This window comes from Vanrija pseudolonga, chromosome 7, assembly GCF_020906515.1.
Source record: "Vanrija pseudolonga chromosome 7, complete sequence".
NCBI lineage: Eukaryota > Fungi > Basidiomycota > Tremellomycetes > Trichosporonales > Trichosporonaceae > Vanrija > Vanrija pseudolonga.
In genome coordinates, this window is record NC_085855.1 from 238,522 (window position 1) to 250,882 (window position 12,361).

At 61.7% G+C, this 12,361-nt stretch overlaps 8 protein-coding genes across 8 annotated transcripts; 4 read left to right on the forward strand and 4 right to left on the reverse strand.

Annotated features, from left to right (window-relative positions):
• Positions 1–24: 24 nt before the first annotated feature.
• Positions 25–548, reverse strand: LOC62_07G008924 (uncharacterized protein; the record flags this gene model as incomplete). Its single annotated transcript, XM_062775467.1, has 3 exons — positions 25–251; positions 292–453; positions 542–548. The coding sequence occupies 3 exons, from the start codon at positions 546–548 to the stop codon at positions 25–27; spliced, it is 396 nt and encodes a 131-aa protein (XP_062631450.1).
• BGL1B_2 (Beta-glucosidase 1B) lies at positions 293–2,061 on the forward strand (the record flags this gene model as incomplete). Its single annotated transcript, XM_062775466.1, has 5 exons — positions 293–377; positions 578–793; positions 828–1,434; positions 1,472–1,623; positions 1,659–2,061. The coding sequence occupies 5 exons, from the start codon at positions 293–295 to the stop codon at positions 2,036–2,038; spliced, it is 1,440 nt and encodes a 479-aa protein (XP_062631451.1). The 3' UTR covers positions 2,039–2,061.
• A 203-nt stretch (positions 2,062–2,264) lies between these two features.
• LOC62_07G008925 (uncharacterized protein) lies at positions 2,265–3,248 on the reverse strand (the record flags this gene model as incomplete). The annotated part of the gene is made up of 1 exon (XM_062775468.1): positions 2,265–3,248. One exon carries the CDS (start codon positions 3,246–3,248, stop codon positions 2,265–2,267), a length of 984 nt encoding a protein of 327 aa, XP_062631452.1.
• A 556-nt stretch (positions 3,249–3,804) lies between these two features.
• Positions 3,805–4,515, forward strand: LOC62_07G008926 (uncharacterized protein; the record flags this gene model as incomplete). Its single annotated transcript, XM_062775469.1, has 3 exons — positions 3,805–4,025; positions 4,060–4,374; positions 4,410–4,515. The coding sequence occupies 3 exons, from the start codon at positions 3,805–3,807 to the stop codon at positions 4,513–4,515; spliced, it is 642 nt and encodes a 213-aa protein (XP_062631453.1).
• Positions 4,516–4,518: 3 nt separating this feature from the next.
• LOC62_07G008927 (uncharacterized protein) lies at positions 4,519–4,719 on the forward strand (the record flags this gene model as incomplete). The annotated part of the gene is made up of 1 exon (XM_062775470.1): positions 4,519–4,719. The coding sequence occupies one exon, from the start codon at positions 4,519–4,521 to the stop codon at positions 4,717–4,719; it is 201 nt and encodes a 66-aa protein (XP_062631454.1).
• Positions 4,720–5,088: 369 nt separating this feature from the next.
• On the forward strand, positions 5,089–6,016 carry LOC62_07G008928 (uncharacterized protein; the record flags this gene model as incomplete). The annotated part of the gene is made up of 4 exons (XM_062775471.1): positions 5,089–5,177; positions 5,216–5,312; positions 5,347–5,647; positions 5,738–6,016. Exons 1-4 carry the CDS (start codon positions 5,168–5,170, stop codon positions 6,014–6,016), a joined length of 687 nt encoding a protein of 228 aa, XP_062631455.1. The 5' UTR covers positions 5,089–5,167.
• A 232-nt stretch (positions 6,017–6,248) lies between these two features.
• ecdD_5 (Major facilitator-type transporter ecdD) lies at positions 6,249–8,056 on the reverse strand (the record flags this gene model as incomplete). The annotated part of the gene is made up of 5 exons (XM_062775472.1): positions 6,249–6,520; positions 6,587–6,652; positions 6,753–7,111; positions 7,161–7,967; positions 8,004–8,056. The coding sequence occupies 5 exons, from the start codon at positions 8,054–8,056 to the stop codon at positions 6,249–6,251; spliced, it is 1,557 nt and encodes a 518-aa protein (XP_062631456.1).
• A 1,693-nt stretch (positions 8,057–9,749) lies between these two features.
• On the reverse strand, positions 9,750–11,858 carry SH3YL1 (SH3 domain-containing YSC84-like protein 1). The gene is made up of 4 exons (XM_062775473.1): positions 11,472–11,858; positions 11,059–11,282; positions 10,716–11,006; positions 9,750–10,662 (listed from the first exon to the last, which is right to left on the reverse strand). Exons 1-4 carry the CDS (start codon positions 11,746–11,748, stop codon positions 9,796–9,798), a joined length of 1,659 nt encoding a protein of 552 aa, XP_062631457.1. The 5' UTR covers positions 11,749–11,858; the 3' UTR covers positions 9,750–9,795.
• Between the last annotated feature and the right edge of the window lie 503 nt (positions 11,859–12,361).

Consider the following 12,361-nt stretch of genomic DNA (forward strand, 5'->3'; position numbering starts at 1 on the left):
GCGGCCAATGCTCGCAAACAGAGGTCACGAGCCAGTGAGGAGGCGTCGGGGAGGGACGGAACAGTCATCTGCCGGGTGACCCGCCGGAACGAGAGGCCTTCCGCCGGCGCTTCCGCCAGCTTCATCCACAGGCATATCCTGCGGATGCATGGCTTGTTGGGGTGCTTCGCGGACGAGCATGCAGCGGCTCGACGGACCGGTGCGCGAGGTGTTGACTCGGGGACGCGGGTGGGTGGCTAGAGGTCGCATAACTTGGGAATTGTGAGCCGCGACTCGACTTCACCCACTCACCATGACTATCGACCTGGTCCCGGCATTCAACGAGGAATTTACGACGGGCACGCTCCCGAAAGACTTCCAGTACGGCTTTGCGACTGGTACGTTGTTTTGGGGGGGCTGGTGGTGGCGAAGAGCGAGTGGGCGATGGTGTCGAAGACGTCGAAGCTGGTGAAGCTGGACACTGAGCAGCGGTATCGCCCTGGGTGTGGTCGACGGGGATGAGCGCAAACTCCGTGTGCAGCCGAACCTTGTGTCCACACACCGGCCATAACACTCCTTGACTTGCTCACACACCCAGCGGCATGGCAGATCGAGGGCGGATGGGACCAAGACGGCCGCGGCCCCTGTGTGTGGGACGACCTGGCCGCCAAGCCGGGATACATCGCCAACGGGGATAACGGACACGTCGCGGCTAACTCGTACAACCTGTGGAGGGAGGACGTGCGGGTGTTGAAAGAGCTCGGCGCGAAGGTTTACCGCTTCAGCGTGTCATGGAGTCGCGTCATCCCCAAGGGTAAGCTGCCTCTTCGTTGTCGAGCTGACTCCAGGCGGACGCGCAGACGAGGTCAACGAAGCCGGCATTGCATACTACTCCAACCTCGTCGACGCGCTCCTCGAGGCCGGCATCGAGCCATGCGTCACCATCTTCCACTGGGACCTGCCCTCGGCCCTGGAAGCGCGCTACGGTGGCTGGTCGAACCGCGAGATCGTCGCCGACTTTGAGGCGTACTCGCGCCTGCTGTTCTCCCGCTTGGGTGATCGCGTCAAGCACTGGATCACGATCAACGAGCCGTTCATCGTGCTGCGCAACATGAGCCGCGGCGTCAAGCCCGACTACGACTGGGAGATTGATACCTGGCGCATTCCGGGACACATGATCCTTGCGCACGCGGCGGCTGTCAAGGCGTACCGCGACGACTTTACCCACCAGGGCGGTGACATCGGCATCTGCCTCAACTGCGACTGGTTTGAGCCGCTCGGCGACAGCGCGGAAGCCCAGCTCGCACCGCAGGCAAGGAGAGACACCTACCTTGGCCTGTATGCCGACCCGATCTACCTTGGCCGCTTCCCACAAAGGTGTATCGACACGGCAGGCGACCGGCTGCCCCAGTTCACCGACGACGAGTGGGCCATGGTCAAGGGCTCATCGGATGTGTAGGTTTTGCTCGCGTGTACTCAACCTAACCAGCAGCTTCTACCTCAACTCATACTCGACCCACTGGTTCACGGGCGAGAAGCTCACCGACGAAACGAAGGAGATGTACGGCGGCTACGTTTCGACGCAGCTGGACTCGGAGGGCAAGCTGATCGGAGAGGCGGGCCAGCCGGGCTTCCTCAAGATAGGTACGTATACCCCCCAGACACGTCTCTGACACCAGTTCCATGGGGGTTCCGCAACATCATAACCTACATCCACAACCGCTACTTGAAGCCAACGTCCACGCCCCTCGTGATCTCAGAGAACGGCTTCAGTATCGCCAAGGAGGCCACCCTCGGCCTGCCCCGGGTGCTGGACGACACCAAGCGCATCGACTACTTCCGCGCGTACATCGGCGAGCTGGTCAAGGCGGTCAACGAGGACGGCGTCGACGTGCGCGGATACTATGCCTGGAGTCTGCTCGACAACATCGAGTGGATGAGCGGCTTCGAGTGCCTCTTTGGCTCGGTGTTTGTCGACCGCGAGAATGGGCACGCTAGGCATATCAAGAAGTCGGGATACTGGCTCAAGGAGTACTTTGAGGCAGCTACAAGCAAGTAGGGATGTATTGCTCATGTGTCTCATCGTCGACGCTGATCGTCTCCGGAAGCTGGACGACGGCAGCTACCCTCCTCCTTCTCACTCCTCCAGAGTCCCGTCACCTCCCAACCGTTCCAGTGCACCCCGCTGGGTACCTGCAAATAGTACCTGCCGCTGGACTGACCTGGGAGTCCTGGGATTGATGCATATGCTACACAAGACTAGCTACCTGGGGCGAGGGCACCGCCTACTTCAAGTTCCATGTCTCCGGGCAGGGGAACTTGGTGCCGAGAGGCGTCGTCAAGAGTGCCCACTGCATGTCGTCCAGCCCCCAGATGTCTCGTAGGCTCGTCTCCTGCGTCTGGTGCTCCTCCACCAACAACGTGTTCCCGAAAAAGTTGTTGACCTCTGCCCCCACGTTGGCACACACGGACTGGAGGATTTCAAGCGCCGCGGGAGTGTCTGAGCCCTCGACGCCGGTGATGTGTACCTTTGCCAAATGATTACGGCTGTGCACCAAGTCGGGAATAACCCAGCCCCCGATGGTGTTGGAGTTGGTAGGATGGAGCCCGATTTTGGCTGACGGGGGTGGGATGGGTGCTGAGTCGGTACCGATGATCTTGACGAGCACAACCCCCTCTCCTGCGGGGACAGGCAAGCCAAAGATGACGACTGGATGGGCGTTGAGGCAGAAAGGTTCCTCGGTGAGGTGATAGCGCTGCATGCCGACGTGCAGTGCGAGTGTGCGGCGCTGCCCCTGGACTGAGTTGTACCCGACGTACGGCGCCTCCCAGTATGCACCACGGCTGAATACGCGATAACTCGTCATGTAGGTGCGCACGATCTTGTCGCCCGCGAGGCACGCCTCGATGTCGGCCTTGAGAAGGTGGTCGACGTTGTACGGCCCGTCCCCGGAAAGGAACGCATCGTGGCCCCAGTAGTCGATGATCTTGGTGTGCTGGGCGACGAGGGCGAGCGTCCTGGCCTGTGTACGGCGGTCGTAGGGGGCGAACTCGAGACACGGGATGCGCCCGTGGGTGTACGGGTTGCGGACGTCGAGGGTGCTACGAGACGTGAGGTCGAGGATGATGTGGCGGCACGTTATGGGGTCGACGAGCTGCTTCATGGCCTTGGAAGTGCGACGGAGGGAGAGCAGCGCGTCCCACGGCATGTGGGAGACGATGTTGTCGAAAATGTGCCGGAAGTTGGCGTGGTCGATGGTGACGGGCATTGTGGTGGTTGGAATGAGGGAGAAGAGAAGAGCATTGGGATTGGGGAGGGATTGACTCTGTGCGGCGTGTGGGTGCAGGCGAGCCGGACGGGATCAGTCTGTGTGTTTGTCCTCTCTGCTGGATCAGGAGGTGTGCGAGCATGTTTGTGTGTTGACAGTGTGTGGCGGTGATGGTGCCCCGTGCTGGTGGCTGTTTGTGCCATGATGGTGGCAGTTCGGGTTGTGTTGTGTTGCCGCGAGGCTGTGATGGTTTCTGCCTTTGATGGCAGCGGGTGGGGATGTGAGCCCTCGTCATGTATAACAGGATCTCTTTTCCTTTCCTTTTGTTCTTCATACTTCATCCTCATCAAGCTTCGCAGTTTGTTCAGGTAAGCCTGAAGAGTGGAAGGCAACAACAAGGATCAACACTGACTCGCAGACCACACCCCAAGCAACATTCCTTCGACACCACAACCCCCACAGTGTCAATCTGCTTCCCAACCACCCTGCCTAGCGACACACTCGTTCAGCATCGCAAACACCTAAGTACCAACTACCCCAACAAACAACAACAACCATGACCCACCCCTTCACCCCGAAAGTCAACCGCCGCCCCCTGGCACCTCTCTCCTCCGCCGCACTGAACCGCGTCTCGACTCCCCCCTCGCCAACCCCATTGGGCGGCGCACACAAGACCTCAAAGGGATCCCTAGTCCCCACCTCTCGTTCTTCTGTCCCAGTGCAGAAGCCCACCTCGAAGATCCCCCTCTCCGCCCGCCATCCCAAGCAGGATGAGAAGTGAGTTCATTCCCCAGGATATCGCTGACTCCAGCGACATGGCCGGTCTCCTTCAGAAGGAGAAAATGCGCCGCCAGCTCGCAGAAGCCGCCCTTGCGGACGAGAAGCGCGTCCACGCCGAGACCCGCCGCCAGCTGGATGCCCAGAGGGCCCAGCACGCTCCTCAACTGGACGAGCTCAAGAAGCTCACGGAGGCGCACGACGCCCTCCTTGACGAGCAGATTAGCACTGTCTACGAGCTGTCAGAGGCTGATAGCAAGCTGTTCGAGAAGGACGCCCGCAACAAGGAGCTCCTCCGGCACGTCTCCGAACTGAAGGAGCAGCAGAGGCTGGACCAAGAGCTTATCTCGTGAGTGTTGTTGTTAGTTTCAGCGCTGATGGAAGGCATGTGGAGATCAAGGCGGAGAAGGCCGAAGACGACCGCGCAGCACTTGCCATCAAGTGCGCCAGGCTGGAGGCTGAGCGCGACCACAAGGTCTTTGGACGCTAGGCGATGGAGGAACACGCCATTAAGCTGGCTCGCGAGCGCCAGGTCCACGTCCACGAGCTTTCGAAGGCCAGCGAGGCCAAGGCGGAGCAGAGGAAGGTCATCCTGTCCCTCAAGAAGCAGATAGCCGACCATGAGTCGGCCATGGAATCGTTGGCGCGTCAGATGGAGGCCATGGCCATTGATGGAGGTTGCGTGGAAGAGTGAGTTGCCGTATGGCCCTGAGATGGCCATGTTTTGTAGTTATTGGCGCCGTCTCCTGGTGAGGCTGGCTGCTCCTACTGTAGTGGTGAGACGGCCTCCTGGTGAGGTTAGCGCATGTCCGTATCTGCCTGTTTCATACATAGCCATGCAGTCCCAGGTGGACTGCCTGCGATGCTCCGATATAAAATCCCCGTCTGTACCTCGTGCTAGGCGCAGAAGTCGTCATCAAGTGCTGGCGTCGTTTGACCCGGTTTAGTGCCCGAGTGTGATCGATGACGGCACGAAGGACACCGAGCTAGTAGTGGTCACCGGAATGCGTGAGACTGCTTCGACGTGAAGCTCGCCACCACCATGCATGGCTCCACGCATCATGATTTCCCCATCATCACTCACAGCTTGTGTTTGTACATTCTCTGACTGAACACACGAACAACGACGCATCCACGCCACAATGGCACAAGGTGGGTCGATGGCGACCGGGCCACCACTGACAGGCAAGTCGCAAACCCCGCGGTCCACAGGCCGGCGCACAAGCTGCTCCCAGACTTTCCGCGCACAGGCAACACGGTGCAGGACCTCGTCGCCGCCGTCGACATGTGAGCTCCCCCGACTCCCACTCACTGACGCCAGGCTCGTGGTCGCCGTGAATGAGGAGAGTAAGGGGCGCGCCGACGCCGAGAAGGCGCTCGCCGAGACCCGCCGCCTGCACCAGCAGGACCAGGAGACGGCGTACGCTTGTTTCGAGGAGGAGCGCGTGCGGCGCGAGAAGGAGGAAGAGCAGGCTAGCGTCGCGCTCGTGCAGGAGCGTAAGCTGCGCGAAGAGGAGGTCGCCAAGGCCGCCGAGCTGCTGGCCCAAGAACGCCAGGCACGGCTGCTAGCTGAGGCCAAGCTCGCCGACATGCAGGCCAAGATTCGCGCGTTTGCGGGCCTCGTGGGTGCTTTATCTGTGGCACATGCTGATGCGCAGCTACTGGATGAGGGTGGTGGTGAGCACACGCACAACCCGCGCCACAGCACCCAGAAGGCGGTCTACGGCCTGGGCTTGAACGCCAACAACACCTCGACTACCTTTGTGAACGGCAACAGCTCGACAACTTTCGTCAACGGCAGTACCGGCAGTACTACCCACACGGCGACCTTTGCGAACGGCAACAATGTCGGGTCGCTCTCCCCTGACTCGTCTTACGCGCCCACTCCGGCAACGGACTTTGGCCGGCTCGGGCAGACGCTCGTCCCGGAGAAGCGCGAGAAGCGGGTCAGCTTTGGGTCGGGCTCGCGCCTGAACTTTGGGAACAAGTGAGCCTTTTGCTGCCTGCGCTCTGCGAGCCGAGCACGCTGTTCATCCCACTAAAGCTTCTGGACAAGAAACCGGTCGCGCAACTCGCTGCAGTCGCAATCGTGACTCCCTCCACGGTGTACACCGTTCGATCCACGCGGTTCATCTCTTCCTACTAGGGACTGGACAACACTACTTCGCCCCTCGACGCCTGCTTCTTGACCTACACTGCTGCCTCCTCCACACCCGCGCACATCTACACACTCTCAACCTTGACGTCTTGCGCCTTCTTCTCGCCCTTGTCACCGATCGAGTAGGTCGACAGACGACGAGCAGTGGTCCCCTCAACAATGTTGTCGTTGATAATTTGCTTCCGGTATGCCACCGACTTGCGCGGCGTCGAGTTGCGGTAGAGCAAATCGACCTGCTCGAGCGAGAGTTGCTTGGTCTCGGGGATCATGAAGTAGGCGAAGATCACGCCGAGGACACAGCAGCCGCCCCAGATCCAGAAGACGTTGGACTGGAGACCTGGTTTGGTCAGTGGCTGGTCTGCTGACGCCGGCTGATCTGCTCCTCCTCTTCTTTTCTACTCACCGGCATTTCCAGGGCCAGTGTTAACGAGGTACGGCGTAGCGTAGCCAATGGCAAAGTTAAAGAGCCCTGGGAGACGTTAGACGATGTACAAGGCCGGGCAGGAGGCGTGGAGGAGGCGTGGAGGACGTGGGAGGAGAGGGAGGTCCCATTGGGCCGGCCCACTTACAGTTTGAAGCCGTGGACAGCGACATGCCCTTAGCGCGGATGTTGTACGGGTAGATTTCGGACGTAACGACCCAAGAGAGTGGGCCGTAGCACGAGGCGAAGTGCGCAATGAAGATACACACGAAAGCGACGAGGACCTTTTGACCAGCGGCGTTGTCGACCGAGACGGTGATGCCGACTGCCGCCACAATGAGCTGGCACACGGCCATGCCGAATGCACCGTACATGACCATTGGGCGACGACCAAGAATGTCGGTGAGCAGCATGCCCGGGATAGTCATGCCGACGTTGACGACGTTGGTTGCAATGGTGATCAGGAAGGGGTCGGAGATGCCCGAGTGGCGGAAGAAGGTGGTGCCACTTTGGGTATGTCAGCGGGCGTGACGCGTCTAACCTCCACCACACTCACTAGTAGAAGATAAAGTTGATGCCCGAGAGCTGGGTGAGCGCCTGGAAGATGCACCCGGTCGCGACACGCTGGAGGTTCTTGGTCTCGTTCTGCTTGAAGCAGTCGGCCCAGGTGCCACCGCCACTCTCGCGCTCGTGCTCGAGGTTGCCCTCAATCTCGTCCAGCTGCGCCGTGACGTCGGGTCCGTCCTCCTCGGCACCTAGGAGGCGCGAGAGAGAACGCTTCGCCTCGGCCGTGCGGCCCTTGAGGATGAGCCAGCGGGGCGACTCGGGAAGAATAAACATGCCAAAGGCAAGCACGGCGGCCCAGACGAACTGGATGCCAATCGGGATGCGGTAGCTGCTCGCGCCGGGGTGGCTCTTGGTCGCGTTGACGACGATCGCGGCGATCAGAAGGCCAAAGGTGATGAAGAACTGGTACGCGGACACGATGATGCCGCGGATCTTCTTGGGCGCACACTCGGCCTGGTAGATGGGCACAAGGCACGACGTGCCGCCTACCCCGAGGCCAGCAAGCACGCGGCCAGCGGCGAACACGCCCACCTGGCCCTTGGCGGCGGTCTGGAGCGCAACGCCGACGCAGAAGACGACGAGGTAGATGACAACGCCCATACGGCGGCCGATCCAGTCGCCGATGGTCGAGGCAAAGAGCGAGCCGATGAACGTGCCTGCGGACAAAATCGAGGTGATGAGCGAGTCGGTCGCCGACGACAGGAGGTAGCTGCCGTCCGGCTGCCGCGTGCCGTACGACTGCAGGAAGTGCTCCATCTCCTTGCAGCCAGAGATGTAGCCCGTGTCATAGCCGAATCTGGCGTCAGTGGTCGTAACGAGGGGTACGACTCACAAGAAGCCTCCGAAGGAGGCGAACACGCCGAGGATGATCGCGAGAGAGGGCATGGTGCGTGAGTTGTGGGGGAACAGTGGCCATGCGGTCCCCTTAAGTACCTTCCTTGGCGAGGTGCACCTCGTGTTGTTATGCTACCATGACGCAAGACAAGCAAGAGGGACCACCACCACGACCAGCCCCACCACTGCCGCCGGCGCGGCACGGCAGAAAGGCAAGGCGACAGGCGCCACATGTACCACTACATCAGCCAAGCCCACTAGCTCCAGCGTGGGTCGCACCTGCTGATCTGCTGCTCATGTGCCTGCCCCGTGCGTGCTAGCCAATGGCGATGCAGCAGCCTCCTGGGCAGCGGAGCACCGGTGGGGCAACGGGGCAGCGGGGTGCGGCACAGCAACGAGTGGAGCCGCGTGCCTTGTCCCCATGCCGCACCAGCCGCACCCGTGTTTAGCAGGCACCTCCTGCTGAAATGGTAATACCCTGCCGGCCGGCCGGTAGTGAGCGGCAACGGCGGCTTCGTTCGGGGGTATCGCGGGGAGATACGTCGGTGCCGGCGGCTACGCCTCTACCTGCCTGCTTGATGCATGCACGGAGTGCTGTACGCCGGTATCGGAGGGAGAGCGGGACTCACACGCTGCAGACGTCGTGGGGATGTACACGGGTGTGTTTGGACGCCGATAAGGCGTGGTGGTTGCCGAGGTCGTCGCTGTGCCAGAAACTCGCTGTGGGCGACCCCACTAGCGCACGTGCGGGGCATGTTCACCCCCATGGTCCTCCATCTCATGGCGCATGCCGGGACCTGGAGTAGACGGCGCTGGTATGCATGCTATGTTGCAGAAAAGAAGGAGCGAGTGCCGCATCCACTCTACAAGCGAGGGATACCCGGCCTGGATGTCACCCAAGGATGTCGGGAAGAACTGTTATTCTAATCAGCAGTTTAGCCATGACGACCCACCCGACCCCACCGCCCCACCACCCGCTTCGCTTTCGTGTCTTCTGTTCGCCTCCTATCAGGCTAGCCGTGAAGTGGGGCTTCGAAATCACGAACACAATCCTGGGGACGAAGATGCAGACTAAGCCGGGTGGGGCTTGTGCCCCGCGCGACGGACGGTGGTTACCAAGTGCCACGGCCACTGGTTTTCCCCGTTTGCCAAGCCGCATAGTCGCAGATCCGAGGCCACAAGCCCGGCAATGGACGGTTTCTGCGTCCCTCCCCTCCACTCGATGACCCGTGTCCAGCATCCCCCTTCTCGTGGATTGGACAAACGCACATGCTGCCGGCGGCATCAACGTCAGATGCGGCACCAAGGAAGCGGCAACGAACAGTCCGGGCGGGCATAGTACGGCCTCAAGGGCCATCCGAAGTTGCCCCGTGTGGCACTCGTGGGGTTGCTGCTCCTGATCCCCCGAGAACGCCCTGATTGTTGTTGCTGCGGCACCCCCGGGACGACGGTCGCCCGCGGTAGTTGCGTCACACGGGCAGCGGTGGCCCGGGTGGGGCTGCTTCGGTCCTGATGGCTTCTGTTTGGGTTCTGGTCCTCCCGCGGCGCTGTCACGAAGGTTTATCGCGGCTTCAAGAATGTCGTGTTCAGTGGGGGTGCTATGGGGCCGGCGGTTGTGGCTTCCTGCCGCCGGTAACGGGCTGCTGCGGTCCGTGGTTGGCCACAACTTTGGGGTGTTGATGCTGCTGATGTGATCCTCGAGATATGTCAGTTGGGGTACATCACTTCTCCTGCTCCACAATCGTGGCTGAATCTGTACGCATCTGCTAATACAACAAGCATCTAAGTATCTAAACGAGCTGCTCCTCCTCCTCGCGCTCCTTCCTCTCCTTCTCCTGCTTCTCCCAGTTCTCCTTCTCTTCCTCGGTCAGCTCAGGCAGGGGGATCTGCAGCCCAGGCGAAGCGACGGGCGGGATCAAGAGCGCGGGCGTGCCGCTCTCCGGGACGAGCAGGGGCGTCTGGCCCTCGGGGATGATGGACGCAGGCGTGCCGAGGCTCGCCTCGTGCTGCTCCCACTCGCGCCGCTCGGACGGGGACATGGACTCGTACGGTGGCGGCGCGTTGGAGGCCGGCGACGCGAGCGAGCCCGACGCGGCTGAGCCGGACGTCATCGAGCCGTGAGGCGAGAGCGGGAGCGCGTCGTGCACAAAGCCGTCGGTCGGGGCCAGCGGGCTAGGGACGTGCTCTTTCCTCGTCTCGTAGGGGGCGGTGTAGCCCAGCGGTCCGGACGGCGGGCTGACGGATCTCGTGCGCGCATGGGAGCGTGGTGGGACCGGCGGTGGGGTCGCGCCGGGTGATGCGCCAGCCGAGAACGGGGGAACTCTGCGCCGCGGTGGGGGTGGCGGAGGTACCCCGTCCACAGAGTGGCGCGCCTGGTGTCGCAGCGCTTTGGGCAGCGCCAGCGTCCACGAGCGGTGCGTGATGCGCTCCGTCTCGGGGTCGGACTCGCCCTCGTGCCCGTCGGTCTGCGTCGGCGTAGGCGGCAGCTTGAGCACCTCGCCCTCCTCCAGCTCAAGGTTGGACAACCCCTCGGCGACCTGGTCCTCGATCTCCGTGCTGGCTGTGACGATGCGGCGCTGGGCCGCGCCGCTTTCGGCGTCCTTGAGGGCGTCCATCAGGTTGTAGGCCTCGCGGGGGACGGGGACCTTGCCGCCGAGCTGGGCGTGTCAGCGGCTGGAGCTAGAACGATCAGCTCAGCCACGCAACTCACGATATCCGCCGCCTTCACCCCAGGCCAGTGGTACATGTTGCCGTTCTCGTCGGTGCGCGAGAAGAACGCCTGGCCCACGACCTCGACGCCAGCATACATGCCTCTCGAATTGATGTAGCTGAACACGGCGGCGCGCTCCTTGCCCGCCTCGACGGCCGCACCAGCGCCCCAAGGACCCGCAGCGACGGCGATCTCCGTGCCCAGCGTCACCTTGTGGCTGCCGAACGAGTCGAGGGCTTCCTGGCTGCGGATGACGAGGATGCAGTCATAGATGTCGACGCCGAGGAGGAACTGGGGTATGTCAGAGGCGTACGTCAAGGGAGCAAATGAGCCAAGTACGTACCCCTGTGCTGAGGTTCTGGGGCGAGATGGCCGCCGGCGCCGACCACGACCCGTCCTCGAGCCTCGCGACCACCAGGCCGGCACCACCGGCACCGCCGAGCGGCGCGATTCCGCTCCGCATCGAAGTGAAGATTGCCAGGCCCTTCGCGTTGGCAATGACCGACGAGGGGATCTTGCGGATGATTTTCTTCTTCGACTTCTTCTCCTGCGTCATGATGCCGTTGACTGAGGTGTGAGCACTGCACATGGAGTATGCGGTGCTGCTGCGGAGCTGGGCGGCGGACGAGTCCGCCACCGCCAAGCCAGCGTGCAGGCAGGCAATAATGGCACGTTTGTCGCACCGCCGTCGGCCATCGAACCATGTCTGGTCCCCAGCTCCCAGCAGCCAGCACCACCATCTCGCAACAAACTCACCAGTAAAGCTCCTCAGAATACGCGCCGCCTTGTCCATCTCCTGCGGAAAGTCGCCCGTCACGGGCCAGAAGTGTTCCGTGCCCAGCCGTCTTTCCGCAAAGCTGTTGATCTTGCCTCCGAGGTTATCGCTGACCGCAATACCCTTGTTGAGGGCCTTGTGTCCCGTTGCGCTGGAACGCGCCTTCATTCTGGTCTTCCAGTCTGTTGCGCCGGGCGAGTCGGGCCGCGAGGGCGGCGTCAAGGCCGCGGGGTGTCTTGGCGGGGGTTGGAACGCCATGTCGCGGGGTGGGCAATTGCTGTGCGATTAGATTGTGCAGTGGGAGCGTGCGAAGAGGTAGTAGTAGTATTATGAGGTACGGTATGAGAGTAGAGAGTAGTAGAGAGAGTATGAAGATATGGATGTGAAGGCTGCGTCGTCGTTCGACATCGCGCGCAGTCAAAAATCAAGCCGCAAGCCGATGGCCGCGATGACGTCGTTTTCGTCGCGGGGGCCGAGAACACCGCGCCGCCGCCGGGCCAGCCGGCCGCGCCCGTTGCGGCGGCTTGAAACCCTGCTTAGCAAGCGTTCAGTTGTGACTATTTGCTGACGGAATGCGGTTTAAAGTGGCTTTCTAATGCATGCGACAAGTCGAAATGGGATGGGTTAAGAGTGCATGTGGCCATGAGGTGGCAGGCGGCACGAGGTGGAGTTGACCGGTTCGGTGACTGGCGGATCAGTCCGTGCGCCCATCTCTGCTTGCGTTCCGCCTCGCAGCTCTGTCCTGCACCGCCGTCATCACTCGCCTGCATCGTCTACCCTTGACATCTGGACCGAGATCATAATGCCTGGTGTTTCCTAGCCACCATGTTGTCGTGACTATTATCTGCAGCCGTGACGTGTTCACGCCAGA